Genomic DNA, 17,463 nt, shown 5'->3' on the forward strand with positions numbered 1-17,463 from the left:
CAATAATTTACTGTTTCCATGTCTCCTCTGGTAATTCATCACATCATATGGACAGGAGGCAATCATACTCACCCTGGAATCTTATGTTGCATGAATTCTTGGAGCAAAGAAAGCCCCAATAAATGTTTTTGGAATTAACAAAAACTTATATGGAAGGAATTACCTCAAAATGTCATTGAATAAATCACATCCTATTCCTTCACAGCCTTAACTACTGGGAGTTCATGGACAATGAATTTACTTCACTCATCCTGTTGTAACACCTCTGCTGAACTTTTGAACAAATCTTGGAATGGAGAGTTTGCTATCAAACCCTCAGCATGGTGGATGCCGTCATCCTTCCTTCCATGGTTGGGATCCTCTGTTCAACAGGGCTGGTTGGCAACATCCTCATTGTATCACTATAATAAGGCAAGGGCTTCTTTTTCTTTTCCATAATTAACTATGTTCTATAATTCCTAAATGAATCCTTTCTCCCTTGTAGAATTTTTCCTAATGGAATCAGATTTTGGAAACATTTGTTTAATATACTTAAAGAAGATCTATAGATATTTTCATCATGTAAATATTTTCATCAAGTAAATGCTGAGTCACAGATTTCAAAATGAAAAAACCTAGGCCAATGCTGACTGCTGAGTCAGTAAATTTTTAGAGCAGCAATTCTTATTCTTAGCCACACATTAGAACCATGATGGAGCTTTTAAAAATCCTAATACACAGTTTCGCCCCCAAACAAATTAACTCTGAATCTCAGGCAGCAGAGCCTAGGCAAGGATTGAAACTATTTCAAGGCAACTATTTTATTTTCTGGCAATAAGAGTTATCCTAAGAGGCTGATCTGGTTTGGCTGGTAAAAGAGACTCTTCTGCACTCATTTGGGCAAGAGAGAGACTCTACCCCAATCACCCAAACATTCAGGCAGTCATGCGTGGTGGGCTGTTCCCTACAATACAGACCACCCCAGTGTGGGCCAAGCTGAGAGGCATCTGCTCCCTTTCACCTCCTGCCTTTCTGTCACAACCCCCACCTAATTCAGCTAATTTCCTGCTTCCTCTCAATCCTACAGCATAAGGTTTAATTGGAGCATGAAGAACAAGTTACAGTTGGCCCCCAGTATCCATGGGCTCAGGATCTGCAGGGTCCACACCTGCAGATTCAAGCAATGTCAAAAATATCTTGAAAAAAATTCCAGAAAGTTCCAAAAAAGCAAAACTTGGATTGACCGTGCTCTGGCAGCTATTTCCATAGCATTTACATTGTATTTAATACTGTTTACATAGTATTTTCATAGCATGAGGTACTATAAGTAATCTAGAGATGATTTAATGTATTAGGGAGAATGTGTGTTGGTTATAAAGAACATGGCACCATTTTATGTAAGGGACTTGAGCATCTTCGGATGTTGGTATGGGGGGTGGGGGTGGTGGCTGTCCTAGAAATGATCCCTCGTGGATATAGAGGGACCACTGTACTTGTTCTCTACCAGCTTCAAAAAATGGATTTAGGGTTTGTATACACATACCGCATTATTACATGATTATCTTTGCTCTACTGATTATTTTCACGTTTAAGTTTTACTTGTTTTAATACATACAAGATGTTAAAACTTTTTTGACCTGGTCTCTGATCATGCTTATAGCCACCATTTTAAAAGATTTTCGACCTCAGTTCAGTTCAGTTCAGTCGCTCAGTCATGTCCACCTCTTTGTGACCCCATGGACTGCAGCACACCAGGCCTCCCTGTCCATCACCAACTCCTATAGTTTATTCAAACTCATGTCCATTGAGTCAATGATGGCATCCAACCATCTCATCCTCTGTCATCCCCTTCTCCTCCCGCCTTCAATCTTTTTGTCCTTATTTATATATATTATAAAACAATTTTAGGGCTTCCCTTGTGCCTCAGTGGTAAAGAATTCACCTGCCAATGCAGGAGACATGGGTTCCATCCCTGGTTCTGAAAGATCACACATGCTGTGGAGCAATTAAGCCCACGTGTCACAACTACTGAGCCGGTGTTCCAGAGCCCGGGGACCACAAAGACTGAACTCATGTCCTGCAACTGCTGAAGTCCACACATCCTGCAGCCTGTGCTCCACAACAAGGGAGGCACCACGATGAGAAGCCAGCGCACCACAGCAAAAGGTAGCCCCACTTGAAGACCCAGCACAGCCAAAATTAAAGAAACAAAATTATTTTTTAAAAAAAACCACATTCTGGATTTCTACCGAAAGGTGTTTTCAGCATTATAATAACACATGACTACAACAAGCTTTTGTGTAGTACGTTACACTACAAAGCACATTATAAACGCATTTACTCCCCCTCCCCAAACAGCAGTATTATTATTATTATACTCATTTGAAGAAAAAGGCTCAGGAGAGAAAATAACCTATCTAGCATCACACAGCTATAAAGTAACAGTCCTGGCACTTGAATTCAGATCCCATGATTCCAAATTCCAGGCTATTGACCCCACGTCAATGACATCAAACTGGAGAAGGAAATGGCAACCCCACTCCAGTATTCTTGCCTGAAGAGTCCCATGAACAGAGGAGCCTGGAGAGTTACAGTCTACAGGGTCGCAAAGAGCCAGACAGAACTGAAGGGACTTAGTACGCCGGCGGCGCACATGAAACAAATCAGCAAAACTGTCATTAAAGCTAGAAAGATGGCTGGACTTCCCATGTGCATGGAAGAGTCCCCACAGGACCAACCAAAAACAAGAGCAGCCCTCGGGATGGTAATACGAGTGACACTCTCCCTAAGAAAGCCCATCACTAGTCACTTTGCCCATTCGGCTTCTCATCAGCCAGGCCACTTTCAAATTTTTATTGGCATTATCTCTGTCGTTAAATATTGTTTATCAATGGTATTTTTATACCATCCATAATTGAAGGTTTATTTGGTATACCGGAATTCTACTTCTAATAAATTCAGGCATTCCTTACTGTGTCCTGTAAAACCATTTGTGAATATCAAGCATTTAAAATTATTTCTTAAGTTCTGGAAGCAGTTCAACTCAATATGTATTACTAAATACCTGTTATATGCCCAGCACTTTTATAAGTGTTACATACATACCAAAGAAATATGGCAGCATCTATCTCTAACAGTTCACGATTTAGTGGAGGAGATAAGATTCAAATACATGAACCCATTTGAAAAATAATGCAAGGTATTAAAAACAATCAAATGGGAGGGGGAAAGGTGGTTCAAATAATAAGTTCCAGGAAGGGAGAAGAAAGTAATCAAATAGTCTCAGAAAACTTTAAGGAGGCAATAGCATGGAGTAGAGAGTTAATAGAGGACTTTCCTGGCGGTACAGTGGATAAGAATCTGCCTGCCAATGCAGGGGACACGGGTTTGATCCCTGGTCCAGGAAGATTCCACCTGCCTTGGGGCAACTAAGCCCATGTACCACAGCTACTGAACCACACTCTAGAGCCCACGAGCTGCATCCACCAAGCCAGCGCACCACAGCTACTGAAGCTCAGGAGCCCCAGAGCCCATGCTCTGCAACAAGAGAAGCCACTTTGAGTAGTCTGAGCACCACAATGAACGGTAGCCCCAACTCCCTGCAACTAGAGAAAATCTGGGCAAAGCAACAAAGACCCAGCACAGCCAAAAATAAGCAAATAAATAAAAATTTTAAAATGAAAGAAAGTTAATAGAGACCTGGGGTGGGGGGTGCGGTTTCCAGCTCACTCTGTTTGCCTGTTGCACCTGATCACTTCTCCTTCCATCTTTCCTCATGCCCCTCAGAATTTCTGCCATCCTGTCCTAAAGATTTCCTGGTAGCTCAGCTGGTAAAGAATCTGCCTGCAATGGGGGAGACCCCAGTTTGATTCCTGAGTTGGGAAGATCTGCTGGAAAAGGGATACGCTACCCACTCCAGTATTCTTAGGCTTCCCTAGTTGCTCTGCTGGTAAAGAATCTGCCTGCAATGCGGGAGACCTAGGTTCAATCCCTGGGTTTGGGAAGATCCCCTGGAGAAGGGAAAGGTCACCCACTCCAGTATTCTGGCCTGGAGAATTCCATGGACTGAATAGTCCATGGGGATCAAAGAGTCAGACATGACTGAGCAACTTTCACTCACTCCTAAGGATACAAATTGTGTGCCTCATGCCTCTGGAGCCTTGGTCCCACAGTTAAGAAACCAAATTCTTATAAGGTGTTAGTCCTCCAGAAATGGTTGCATTTTTACAGACAACTTTTATTTGCAAAGACTCGAGTGAAATTCAGGCCCCGTGACAAGCAACTGAAGAAATATTTGGAGCCAGAGAAATTTCTTGGTCCCTCTCAAATTACACCAGTAGACAATGGACCTGGTTCCATCTACTCACATGGAGACCAACCTGGCAAAAAGAAGAAATTTTGAATGTGAACTCTTTTAAAGTCAATATTGAGCTGTAATTCCTAGAAACAGATTCTCAGTAGTAAGTAAACTGCCATTAAACTGGAATAAAAAAAAAAAGACGGAAAGAAGGAAAACCTGAGCTGTCATCCTTACAAACTATTTGCAATGATTGTGAAAAATCTATTACTTCTTCATATCATCACCATTTTACAGATAACATGTGAGAAGATATATATTAATAGAGCTTTTAAGATAAACCTTTTATTTGTTCAAAAATCATTTGAAGGCAACTTAGTCTTTATTTTTATTGCTAAACTGTTAATATTATTCTTTGCAAACTCTTCTCCAAAAATTTATTAATCAGTCCAAAGTCATTTGAAAGTAAATTAGTTTTAATATTTTGGGCTTAAAATTTAACACTTTTTGTTAATTAATCTCCAAAATTTTTAAGGCAATTTACATTAATGTTTCTAATCATGCTTTGCCATGATGTTTTACTTGTTACCTTCTTAACAGAAGGTAGCTCAGTTAAAGAATACACTGAATATTAGTAGTACTACACTAAACATAAGGAGAAATAGATACACTTAAAGAAGATTTAGGGCTTTCTCATTTATGATAAATACTGTATCAGAAGATAATGAATAGAATAGTCAGATCATTAGTGACACTAGGAAGCAAGAAATAACCTAACTTCTGACTTTGCCAATGGAAGACTACAAATATATGAAAATAATAGATTTAAAGAAGATGGAGCTTCTGGAATAAGATATCTAATATGGCTTTCTTAAAAACTGATTTGTGCTTTAGGAGTGTAACTATAAAGTAATAAGGCCAGATCACTATTGGTCTGTCATATTTTAAATTCATAGCAGGTCAAAAGGGATTTTAAAATGTAGGAGGAAAATTGGGCCAATTATAACATAAGACTTTCCCCTTTTCTTCTTGGGAGAGGGACTTACGAACTCGGCCCCATTACTCAACTATTCTCCACAGCCACAGTGGGTCCTGGGGAACTACTTCGATAAAGGAGACGCCGTTTTTCTCCACGGTCCTCCCCCGCCACCCTCAGCGTCCTGAACACATCCTTCTCCTGTCTGCTGACAGACTGTTCCCCAGTGGGCAGAGACTCTCGCAAGGATGCTCTGTCTCCCTATAAATAAAATGTTCCCATTGTGTCTTCCCCTGCCCTAGACTGGTTGTCAAGTCACCTAATTTACACTTAATCATGAATTACTGAAACATCTCACTTTTTAACTGCCTCCCCCCAGTGATGTCTACATTTTACACAGAGGTTACAAGAAGGATAGTGACTGTTCCTGAAGGAATACTAATGGCCCAGTGATGGAAATCCAGTTGCTAAGACAAAGATGGGAAATGCTTGAAACAAGCCTCCTCCTTTTTCCCACCCAGCTGAAATAATAACTAAAGCCCCCTCTGACCCAGCCCTCTACTGCTCTCCGAGTAGCAGCCATATGTAAGCTGTTGTTGGGGTTGACCCACACCCATGCTGCACACATAACGATATGTTTAGATGCTACGAACCTCACAGCCACATTTGTTTAAACGAACTGGAAAGATGGCTGGAGACCCTTGTTGCTATGGTCCAGTGCATCAAGACAACTCTGGAACCTAAAGGGGTTGAATGTCTTCTCCCAAGGACATAATAAATGAAGGCACAGAAATGAAACTAGAATTTCCAATTCGATTCTCTTTATGCAGAGTTAGCAAATATGTCACTCTGCTCTAAACTCTCCCATCCTTGGCAGTCATCTCTAATCACACAGGTCTGTCCTTTCCCAGTGCCCGTGTGATGACTCAAAATTCTTTTTCAGCACAGCTCTTTATGAAATAAATCACTGCTAATCCATTGGAGTTGGCTCATGCTGATCTCAAAACAAATGGACTGCCAGTTATTTCTCCAACAAAAGTGGAGTTTACTTGGGCTCACCAAAGTACAGCAATTTGGGATCTGCAGCTATGGCAAGCCACAGGCAAGACCCATCCAACAGGGGAAGAACAGTCTCTCATTAGCTAAGCTTTTGCCAGGCAAGAAGAGGAAGTCTTTCTTCTCTTCAAGCTCTGCTACTGCAGAGCGTGAGAGTATCCCCTTCTGGTGCTCTGACTCCATTTTAATTGAGGTTTCAGTTTATTGATTTTTACACTCACAATAGGAATTTAATTCAATGAGAGTTAAATGCCAAACAGGGACTGGTGAGGCAACTCAGAGATAAACAAAATTAGGAAGCTACCCCAAGGCCACCACCCCTTTCCTGGCCCTAGGTTGGATAGAGGGGGAAAAAAGTGGCTTAACAAATCCTGGAAATGTGGGATGCCTGGTGGGGGCTGCAACCACAGTGGGATCTGGGCCCAAGGAACAGAATCTGCAGGGGAGGAGGTGGAGCCATGGGAGGGAGGCTGCCAGGGCCACAGATGCCAACAACACAAAGGGGAAGGAAATGCCCCGCCTATCCTTTCTTCTCACCCTCCAGTTTCCTTCCAACAGTGCTCCCTATTGGCCAAATAAACCAGTTAGCAAGGAGACCTAGAAATAAAGGGCAGAATAAGCTGATCAGCAAAGCATCATCCTACATGTGTGGTATTACATGGTTTTTTGGTTTTATTTAACCTATTGCATATATGCACTCAGATCATGAACTCCTTAGTGTCAAATTCAGACTTAAATTGATTCAGGTATGACCTAAATCAAATCCCTTACATTTATACAGTGGAAGTGACAAATAGTTTCAAGGGATTAGATCTGATAGAACGCTTTAAGAACTATGGATGGAGGTTCGTGACACTGTACAGGAGGCAGGGATCAAGATCATCCCCAAGAAAAAGAAATGCAAAAAGGCAGAATGGTTGACTGAGGAGGCCTTACAAATAGCTATGAAAAGAATAGAAACAAAAGGCAAAGGAGAAAAGGAAAGATATACCCATTTGAATGGAGAGTTCCAAAGAATAGCAAGGAGAGATAAGAAAGCCTTCCTCAGTGATCAATGCAAAGAAATAGAGGAAAACAATAGAATGGGAAAGACTAGAGATCTCTTCAATAAAATCAGGGATAGCAAGGGAATATTTCATGCAAAGATGGGCTCAACAAAGGAAACGGTGTGGACCTAACAGAGGCAGAAGATATTAAGAGGAGGTGGCAAGAATACACAGAAGAACTACACAAAAAAGACCTTCATGACCCAGATAACCATGATGGTGTGATCATTTACCTAGAGCCAGACATCCTGGAATGTGAAGTAAAGTGGGTCTTAGGAAACATCACTACTAACAAAGCTAGTGGAGGGGATGGAATTCCAGTTGAGCTATTTCAAATCCTAAAAGATGATGCTGTGAAAGTGCTGCACTCAATATGCCAGCAAATTTGGAAAACTCAACAGTGGCCACAGGACTGGAAAAGGTCAGTGTTCATTCCAATCCCAAAGAAAGGCAATGCCAAAAAATGCTCAAACTGCCGCACAATTGCACTCACCTCACACGCTAGTAAAGTAATGCTCAAAAGTCTCCAAGTCAGGCTTCAACAATATGTGAACCATGAACTTCCAGATGTTCAAGTTTAGAAAATGCAGAGGAACCAGAGGTCAAATTGCCAATATCCACTGGATCATGGAAAAAGGAAGAGAGTTCCAGAAAAACATTGACTTCTGCTTTATTGACTATGCCAAAGCCTTTGACTGTGTGGATCACAAAAAATTGTGAAAAAGTCTTCAAGAGATGGTTATATAAGACCACCTTGCCTCCTGAGAAATCTGTATGCAGGTCAAGAAGCAACAGTTAGAATTGGACATGGAACAACACACTGGTTCCAAATCGGGAAAGGAGTACATGAAGGCTGTATATTGTCACCCTGCTTATTTAAGTTATTTGCTGACTACATAATGTGAAATGTCAGGCTGGATGAAGCACAAGCTGGAATCAAGATTGCTGGGAGAAATATCAATAACCTCAGACACGCAGATGACACCACCCTTATGGCAGAAAGCAAGGAGGAAGTAAAGAGCCTCTTGATGAAAGTGAAAGAAGAGAGTGAAAAAGTTGGCTTAAGACTCAGCATTCAGAAAACTAAGATCATGGCATCTGGTCCCATCATGTCATGACAAATAGATGGGGAAACGGTGGAAACAGCCACAGACTTAATTTTGGGGGGCTTCAAAATCACTGCAGATGGTGACTGCAGCCATGAAATTAAAAGACACTTGCTCCTTGTAAGAAAAGCTATGACCAACCTAGACAGCATATTAAAAAGAAGCGAATTACTTTGCCAACAAAGGTCCATATGGTTTTTCCAGTGGTCATGTATGGATGTGAGAGTCGGACTATAAGGAAAGCTGAGTGCCGGAACATTGATGCTTTTGAACCATGGTGTTGGAGAAGACTCTTGAGAGTCCCTTGGACAGTGAGGAGATCCAACCGGTATCCGTCCTGAATATTCATTGGAAGGACTGATGCTGAAGTTGAAACTCCAATACTTTGGCCACCTGATACAAAGAACTGACTCATTTGAAAAGACCCTGATGCTGGGAAAGATTGAAGGTGGGAGGAGAAGGGGACTATAGAGGATGAGATGGTTGGATGGCATCACCGACTCAATGGACATGACTTTGAGTAAACTCCGGGAGTTGGTGATGGACAGGGAGGCCTGGCGTGCTGCAGTCCATGGGGTCACAAAGAGCTAGACATGACTGAGCAACTGAACTGAACTGATATATGGTTATTTCTGGATGCAAAAAGAAAACATTTTTAATAAAATTTCTCTTATACATTAAACATATAAAGAATAACTCAAAATCAATCATACAGCTACTATCAAACAGATAATTACTGTGATTACTCAGACATACTATTTCAGTGTACTTTAATATTTAAATAAGTTTGGAAAAAAATAAAAATAAAAATAAAATAAATAACTAAATAAATAAGTTTGGGGTCATAACTAGTTACATAGTTGATTTTTTTTTTTTTATTCAGTAAGTATTTTCCCATTTGGGCTTCCCTGTGGCTCAGACAATAAAGAATCTGCCTGCAGTGCAGGAGACCCAGGTTAAATCCCTGAGTTGGGAAGATCCCTGGAGGAGGGAATGGCAATCCACTCCAATATTTCTGCCTGGGAAGTCCCAAGGACAGAGGAGACTGGTGGGCTACAGTCCACTGGGTCTCAAACAGTTAGACATCTCTGAGCAACTAACATTTTCACTTTCCCATTTGATTAAATATTCTTCCAAAGTATGATTTGTAAAAACCATATCATGACTGCAGTCATGAAATTAAAAGATACGTGCTCCTTGGAAGAAAAGCTATGATAAACCTAGACAGTGTATTAAAAAGCAGAGATATTACTTTGCCAACAAAGGTCCATATAGTCAAAGCTATGGTTTTTCCAGTAATCATGTATGGATGTGAGAGCTGGACAATAAAGAAGGCTGAGCACCAAAGAATTGATTCTTTCAAATTGTGGTACTGGAGAAGACTCTTGAGAGTCCCTTGGACTGCAAGGAGATCAAACAAGTCAATCTTAAAGGAAATCAACCCTGAATATTCATTTGAAGGACTGATGCTGAAGCTTCAATCCTTTGGCCAATTGATGTGAAGAACTGACCCACTGGAAATGACCCTGATGCTGGAAAAGACGGAAGGCAGGAGAAGAGGGTGACAGAGGATGAGATGGTTGGATGGCATCCTTGACTCAATGGACATGAGTTTGAGCAACCTCTGGGAGACAGTGAAGGACAGGGAAGCCTGGTGTGCTGCAGTCCATGGGGTGGCAAAGAGTCAGGCATGACTGAGCAACTAAACAATATCATTTATTTCGTGGTATTGTGGTATACCTTAGTTTATCATTATATTTAGACACAGTCATATTAACCATATGGAAAACATGTTAGCTGAAATGATCATTGGTTTACATATTTTTATTTTAAATGTTTGGTTTGTAAGAAACAGAAATCTGATGAAGTCTGACAACAGAAAATCTGAAGATTAATTAGACCTAAAAGGAGAATACAGGTTATATACTTAGAAAATTTACCATTCCTATTTAATTACTTTTAATTTTATGTTGTTACTTTCAGTTAAAAAAAAAAAGCAATAATAGGATGTGTTATACTTGTTTCCCTAGTATCTATGACCAGATAAATATATCACTTGCTTCAGAATTCTCTTTTGCTATAGACAATGTCATCTAGAAACACTTTATTTAATTCTTTTGAATTGCCAGGCAATGACCTGCACTGTCCTCAACAAAGGAATTACCATAATTCCTAATCAGTCAATGAGCACCTGTCTGAAGGAGAGCAAGGGTAACAGGTCTAATTGCTGCAATTAGGACCTATGCAACCACTTATGGGTTATGTCCCAATTCAGATGGAAATAACATCTATTTAACAGACTAAGATTTATAGGATTTTATATTATTGTGTTTCTGCTTTTTTTTTCCAGCTGACCTCTAGTGTCAGTTCCTCCGCACTGACCCTTCTCCTGGAGGAAAACCAGGAGAGGACAAAGGATTAGAGACCAAGAACAGTCACTTAGCAGCTCTTTTGGTTGACATGATCTTTTCCTCCTTCTTCTTGGTTCTTCTGATATGAGTCACTCAACAATGCCCAGAGTGTGTTGCTGAGTAAGGATTTGATGGCAGAAACTTCCTCACATGGTGTGTGGGGCCAGGGCCTGGGTAAAATATCCTGGCCCTGACTGATGCCTCACATGAGCCTTTGATGCCTTAGACGTAAAGTTCACAGGCTGTAGAATTTGCAGGCCCTGGATAACGAAGACACCCACTAGCTTTCAAACAAAAAAGCAATAGCACCAGATCCAGAGTGAACTAGTAATTGTGGTGTAATCTTCAGGCTAATTCTTCTGTGCTATTTAAATCTTTATATGTTCTCAGTACATATGCCGCTTCCTCCAAGAAATATGCCTTGACCACCCCCAGAGGAGAGAGGAGAGACTATTCTTATGTGCTCCTTGTGCTTTTTCTAGCTTTCTTTCATAACATTGTAAAGTCATCACTTATTTACCTATGCTTAGACTATAAGCTTCTTGATATTAGGGTTTATAGGTTATTTACCTTTGCAGCCCAAAGCACAATATTATGCCTGACATATAACTAGTGTTCAATAAAATATTTGTTGAATTAATAAATAATATCTCCTAGATAAAGGTGATACATGTTTATTACTGAATGTCCCAACTCGGACAATAGGGATCAAGTGAATTTTACATTAAAATTTCTGCTCTCAGAAAATTCTTTTGCCTTCATTTTCCCAAACAGGAGGAGGGAAAGCTCTGTCACCACCTGTTCAGTCACTTCATGTGTCTACTCTACACAGTCTGGATTTCAAGATCTTAATTAATAGGCTTTTCTTTGAGTTAGATTTTATTGGAATCTTTCTAAATAATGGTTGAAATTTTTTTTTAACAATGGCTTCAGTTGAGATTTGAACTTAACAGCTTCAGTGGAGGGGAAAAAAATCACATTGCACAGTGGAAACATTTATTTTTCCTGTTTAGCTGTATTTGATGCTGCTGCTAAGTCGCTTCAGTCGTGTCCAACTCTGTGCGACCCCATAGACGGCAGCCTACCAGGCTCCCCCGTCCCTGGGATTCTCCAGGCAAGAACACTGGAGTGGGTTGCCATAGGTAAATCCAGTCTTCTGCATGAATGAGTTTAGAGTTGGTATAATTTGTTGCTGTGTAGAAATTACTTCAAAACTTAGTGGCTTACTATGGAAAACAGTATGGAGACTCCTTAAAAAACTAGGAATAAAACTAGCATATGACAACAACCCCACTATGGGGCATATACCCTGAAGAAACCATAATTGAAAAAGACACATGTTCTCCAATGTTCAGTGCAGCACTATTTACAATAACTAAGACATGGAAGCAATCTAGATGTCCACTGACAGATTAATGAATGAAGAAGTTGTGGTATATATATACATATATACACACACAATGGAATATCACAGCCACAAAAAGGAACATATTTGAGTCAGTTCTAATGAGCTGGATGAACTTAGAGCATACTATACAGAGTGAAGTAAATCAGAAAGAGAAAGACGAATATCATATATGGAATCTAGAAAGATGGTACTGATGAACCTATCTTCTAGGCAGCAGTGGAGACGCAGACACAGAGAATGGACTAATGGATACAGCCGGGGAAGGAGAGGGTGGGAAGAATTGAGAGAGTAGCACTGAAATATATGTATTACCATGTGTAAAACTACTATGTTGGGGCAAAAATAATTTCAATTTTGCATTGTTGAACTTTGCATTTGATATTGGAATGCATTCTTAAATAAATGTGGTTATGTTATATTAAAAAAACAAACAGTGGGTTAAAACAATCAACATTTGTTCTCTCACACAGTTTTGCGGGTCTGGAGCAGCCCTGCTGGGTGACTGGCTCAGGGTCTCTCTCGCTGTCGCAGTCGAGCCGTGCATCTTTAGATGACCATCCAAAGGCTTGGCTGGGACCGGAGCACCCAGCCCCAGGTCGCCCCCTTACAGATCTGGCAAGCTGGTGCTGGTTGTTGGCAGGAGGACTCAATGCCTTTCCACGTGGACCTCTTTATAGTGATACTTGAGTTATTTCACAAGAGGGCAGCTGGCTTCCCCCAGAGAAAGCAATCCAAGAGATAGCAAGGAGAAAACCCCTCCGTGCCCTTATGTCCAAATTTCAAATGTCATACTGTCAATTCCACCACATCCTATTCACTAAAAGTGAGTTACTAAGTTCAACCCACTCTCAAAGGGAGGGAATTGGGCCACACCCTCCTGAAAGCAATATCAAAGAATTTGTGGACATATTTTTAAACCACGGCAGGCAGTTATCAAACAAATAGTTTAAAACGCTTGAATATACACAAGACAAGGCATTCATATGTGCATATGTGGTGCTTTCCTTTTAACTTTTAAACTTAATTTTAGCAACTGAAAAATCTGTTAACAGATGGCATAAACTGAAGATGTACCCTCTCAATGTCAATCCTCAGCTTTCCCTCCATGTCTCTTAGGTCCAGGAAAAAAAATGATTCCTGACATTTTTATCTGTAGCCTGGCTGTGGCTGATCTGGTCCACATCATTGGAATGCCATTTCTTATTTACCAGTGGGCCCGAGGAGGACAGTGGGTGTTTGGGGGGGCCTCTCTGCAGGATCATCACATCCCTGCAACCAGTTTGCCTGTAGTGCCATCATGACTGTAATGAGTGTGGACAGGTAAGTGAAGAGATTCTGAAATATCTCAACCTTATTGAGAGGTTCCTGTACTTCCCCGAGGTCATCCCAATTTCAGCAACATCAGTGCTGGTTTGTAATAGCAAAGCTCCTCTCCATTCATTTGTTTCATTGTAGGACAAATCAGTTAATATTTTTCCAACTTTCACAGAGGTCCATTTTTTAATGGAAAACTTAAAACACTGAACATTTCCTCTTCCCCAATCATTCTTTCCAACTCAGTTTCATTTATAATTGACTGAAAGAAAAAAGCCCACAAAATCATGAACTACTAGCAACCAGAATGAATTCACTCCCCCCATGCCTGCCCATCATTATTGCAAGAAGGAAGCCAAAGTGCTGAGAAGTAAAGGAAACGGCTAAAGACACACAGAGTCAGTGGCAGAGCTGATAACTGAAGTGGCTCTCCTCACTCCCTGTTCAGGGTTCCTTCTGGTAAGTTCTACATCTCACAGACCCTTGTTATCACCTAGCGGCTTTAGAGAATATATGGAATAGAGGGCTCCTTTACAGCTATGAAGAGAAGTCAGAGTTACAAGAAGACCATCCTTTGCACTCACTATTAAGATCAATTAATGCAAATGCTGCCATTTTACATCACCAGACATATCCCAGAACATTGATTGAAAGCAAAAGGAGAAGGGAACAAGAGAGGATTGGATGATTAGACTGTATCACCAACTCAATGGATATGAATTTGAGCAAACTTGGGGAGATAGTGAAGGACAGGGAAGCCTGGACTGCTGCAGGCCGTGGGGTTGCCAAGAGTTGGACCCAACTTAGCAACTGAACAACAATCCCAGAACATGCCATAGCCATGTTTACCAAACTTGTAAGCCAATGTTACTCAAGGAGATGATGGTGATGGTGAGATGTTTGTGGAGCCAGTGAGTGGTGAAGCCCAGTTCAGAGCCAGGCTGTCCAACTCTAGAGATGTCAGGTAGCTGGCAACTACCTCAGCATCTGACTTCTTGTAGGAAGCACGTGAGCGAGGGTGTTAGGATGTTCCCTGTGGCATCTACATGGTGTGGACTTTCACACCAGGTCTTAGCAGCATGCCCCAAACAGAAACAAATCCTGAAGACAACGGTAAAAAGCACAACAGTAATTCGCCCACTCAGAGAAAAACCCATGTGAAATCTCCATCCACCTTCTTTCCACCCCAGTCCCAACCCAGCACACTTAGTCCCTCTTGCTCTGATCTACTTTTTCTTTCTCTCTTGCTTTGAACATATTACAGACTTTAATTTCCTCGGTATACAGAGATAAGTGTGTGTTGTTTCTTGTCTAGCTTCCCCCACCCATCGAATGTGAATTACACAAAAGCAGGGTCTTTGGTCACTAGCACATTCCAAGTGTCTGTGTAACAGTGCCTGGCATACGGGCACTCAAACGCTATTATGAATGGATGAACGTTAGTCTTAAATTTCTCTGAGTCTATGGAGGACTATTTCTTGAGCTCTGCCTCTTTTACCCTTCCAACAGGGCCTTTTAGGGTTGGGAAGGGATGAGCAGTTCATCAGATGGCTGAACAAAGGAATAGCAACATTCCTATAAATCAAATTTGCTGGATCATTATTATTCAGGCATGAATAATGATGGTAATGTTTAATGCATTTTTTAAATCCTGCTGCCTTCCTACAAAAGAATTCTCAAAATATGCAGAGTATACTTCTCAACTTATAATTAACATCACATTTTTTAATCTACATGCTAGGTAGGTAGATCTGGTGAGTTCAGCTGATGCCACCAAAGCTCACAGTGTGTGGAATAAAGCCTGGTAAGTTTAGGGTTCCAACACCAGGGCCAGGGCCCTGTGCAAGGCAGGAATGACTGCAGAGAAGCAGCTTAAAGTACGAGCCTCACTGTTTTGATCCCATTCTCAGAAGAAGAAAAGCTTCTTCATACCACATACGTACCATGAAGGCAGAAGAGTATTGCTTTTTCTTTTAAGAGGGGAAACTGAACCTCTTCTGTAAACCTCTTACTACAAATAAAGTGAAAGCATATTGTCTGCCTTAGAACAGACCACAGAACATTTCCTAATCTTCACAGGGTTTTTCTGAGTGTGTATATGTGTGCGTGTGTATCTTACACAGTTGAATTGAATAGCATGTATTTTTTTTTTAAACTTATGGCCACAAAATAATAAGGTTTTACTTTCAAATAAAGATACTCAGGCCTTTATCTTTCTCCCAGAGGATCACACAGCCAGAGACGAATGAAGATTTTGTAACGCTGAACTTTTTTCCCAGCCTCTGGAATTTCTTGTAGTTTTAACTCTACTAAATTCATAAAAATTAAAGAAAATGTGTAATTTTGTAAAACAGAAATGAAATTTTCTCTGTAATACCAAAACTAAATGTCAGTGCCATCAGTATGTGATATTATTTATACATTTATTTTAATTTTCAACTTGTTCAGTCCCTAAGTCCATGTCTAACTCTTTGTGACCCTATGGACTGCAGCATGCCAGGCTTGTCTGTCCTTAACCATTTCCTGGAGTTTGCTTAAACTCACGTCCATTGAGTCAATGATGCTATCCAACCATCTTGTCCTCTCTCCTCTCCACCTCCTGCCCTCAATTTTTCCCAGCATCAGGGTCTTTTGCAGTGAGTCAGCTCTTTGCATCAGGTGGCCAAAGTGTTGCAGCTTCAGCTTCAGCATCAGTCCTTCCAACGGATATTCACAGGTGACTTCTTTTAGGATTGACTGGTTTGATCTCCAATTCAGTAGACCATAAATATCAAGTGTTTCCCCAAACTCTTTGATTTTCCTTTCTCTGATTAGTTAATAATTGCAAGTATGTGAAATATTTTAATAGTGGGTTCCTACCTTTAAAGTCATATGAAAAAAATTTTAAACACCCAAAATATTAAAAATATTTGCCTCCAGATGAAAGCTACCTAGACTTTTGATAGTGGTTACTTTTTAAATTAAATTTTCTGGAACAACAACCAAGCCAGTAAAAAGAAGCCAAAATTCCCTATTCATTCATTCAGCAAATATTTATTGAGCATGGACCATATGCCAGGAACCATGCAAGACACATGAGATACAGCAGCATTAAACTAATAGCCAAGGCTCCTGCCGTCATGGTGCTTCCATTCCAGAGGTGTAGACAGACATTCTGTGAAAAGTCACATGGGTAAATGTGTATTACTGTTTCCACACAATGATACATCCTAGGAAGGAAAAGTAGAGTCCCCTAAAATCCAAATTTATAGTCATGGGCCCTTGTATAGAGTGAGTGGTCAGGGGAAGCTTCTCCAAGAGGGAGACCTAATGGGGATGATAGGAAAGGCAGCGGGAACTAGAGGCAGGTCCTGCCAGATGGGCTGAATAGCAGGTACCCGGTACCGCAAGACACAGAACTTGAGGGAAGGCCAGAGACGGGCACAAACTTCAGCCTGAGTGAAAGGAAGGCCAGGTGGAAAAAGACCTCAAGGGTCATGGTGAGAGCTCTGAATTTTATCTGAAAGGCAAAGAAAAGTCACTGAAGGGTTTTCAGCTGGGAAGGTCATCAGAGACAATTCCCTAACCCACTGACGCCATGACTCCGTCGTCTTTAATCCCAGACAGAAAGATGGTGGGGCTGCTTACAATCACTAGCGATTCCCTTCCTCAGCAGGGAGGGGAGGGGAGTTTGTCTCCTTAGCAACAGGTGACTGGTAACGCAGGTGCGGTGTGGGGAAGGAGGGGTGGCTGAGGTACCCAGGGCCACAAGCCTGTCCCTGCAAGGGCTCCCTTAACTGAGTGCAGAACTGAAAAGCGAGGAGAGAGAGACTTCCATTTTCATAAATCTTCATTAAGTAGCTCTACAAAATCTTGGAGAAAATTAATGGA

The 17,463-nt window shown here is 41.0% G+C and overlaps 1 protein-coding gene across 1 annotated transcript in view; it reads left to right on the plus strand.

Moving 5' to 3' along the window:
* Positions 1–231: 231 nt before the first annotated feature.
* MCHR2 (melanin concentrating hormone receptor 2) overlaps positions 232–17,463 on the plus strand; it is a 62,752-nt gene continuing 45,520 nt past the window's right edge. The window contains 6 exon segments of the mRNA XM_043890151.1: positions 232–301; positions 304–395; positions 12,811–12,874; positions 13,396–13,517; positions 13,519–13,547; positions 13,549–13,598. Of these exon segments, the coding sequence (XP_043746086.1) occupies positions 232–301; positions 304–395; positions 12,811–12,874; positions 13,396–13,517; positions 13,519–13,547; positions 13,549–13,598 (427 nt within the window).

This window comes from Cervus elaphus, chromosome 28 (assembly GCF_910594005.1).
Source record: "Cervus elaphus chromosome 28, mCerEla1.1, whole genome shotgun sequence".
NCBI lineage: Eukaryota > Metazoa > Chordata > Mammalia > Artiodactyla > Cervidae > Cervus > Cervus elaphus.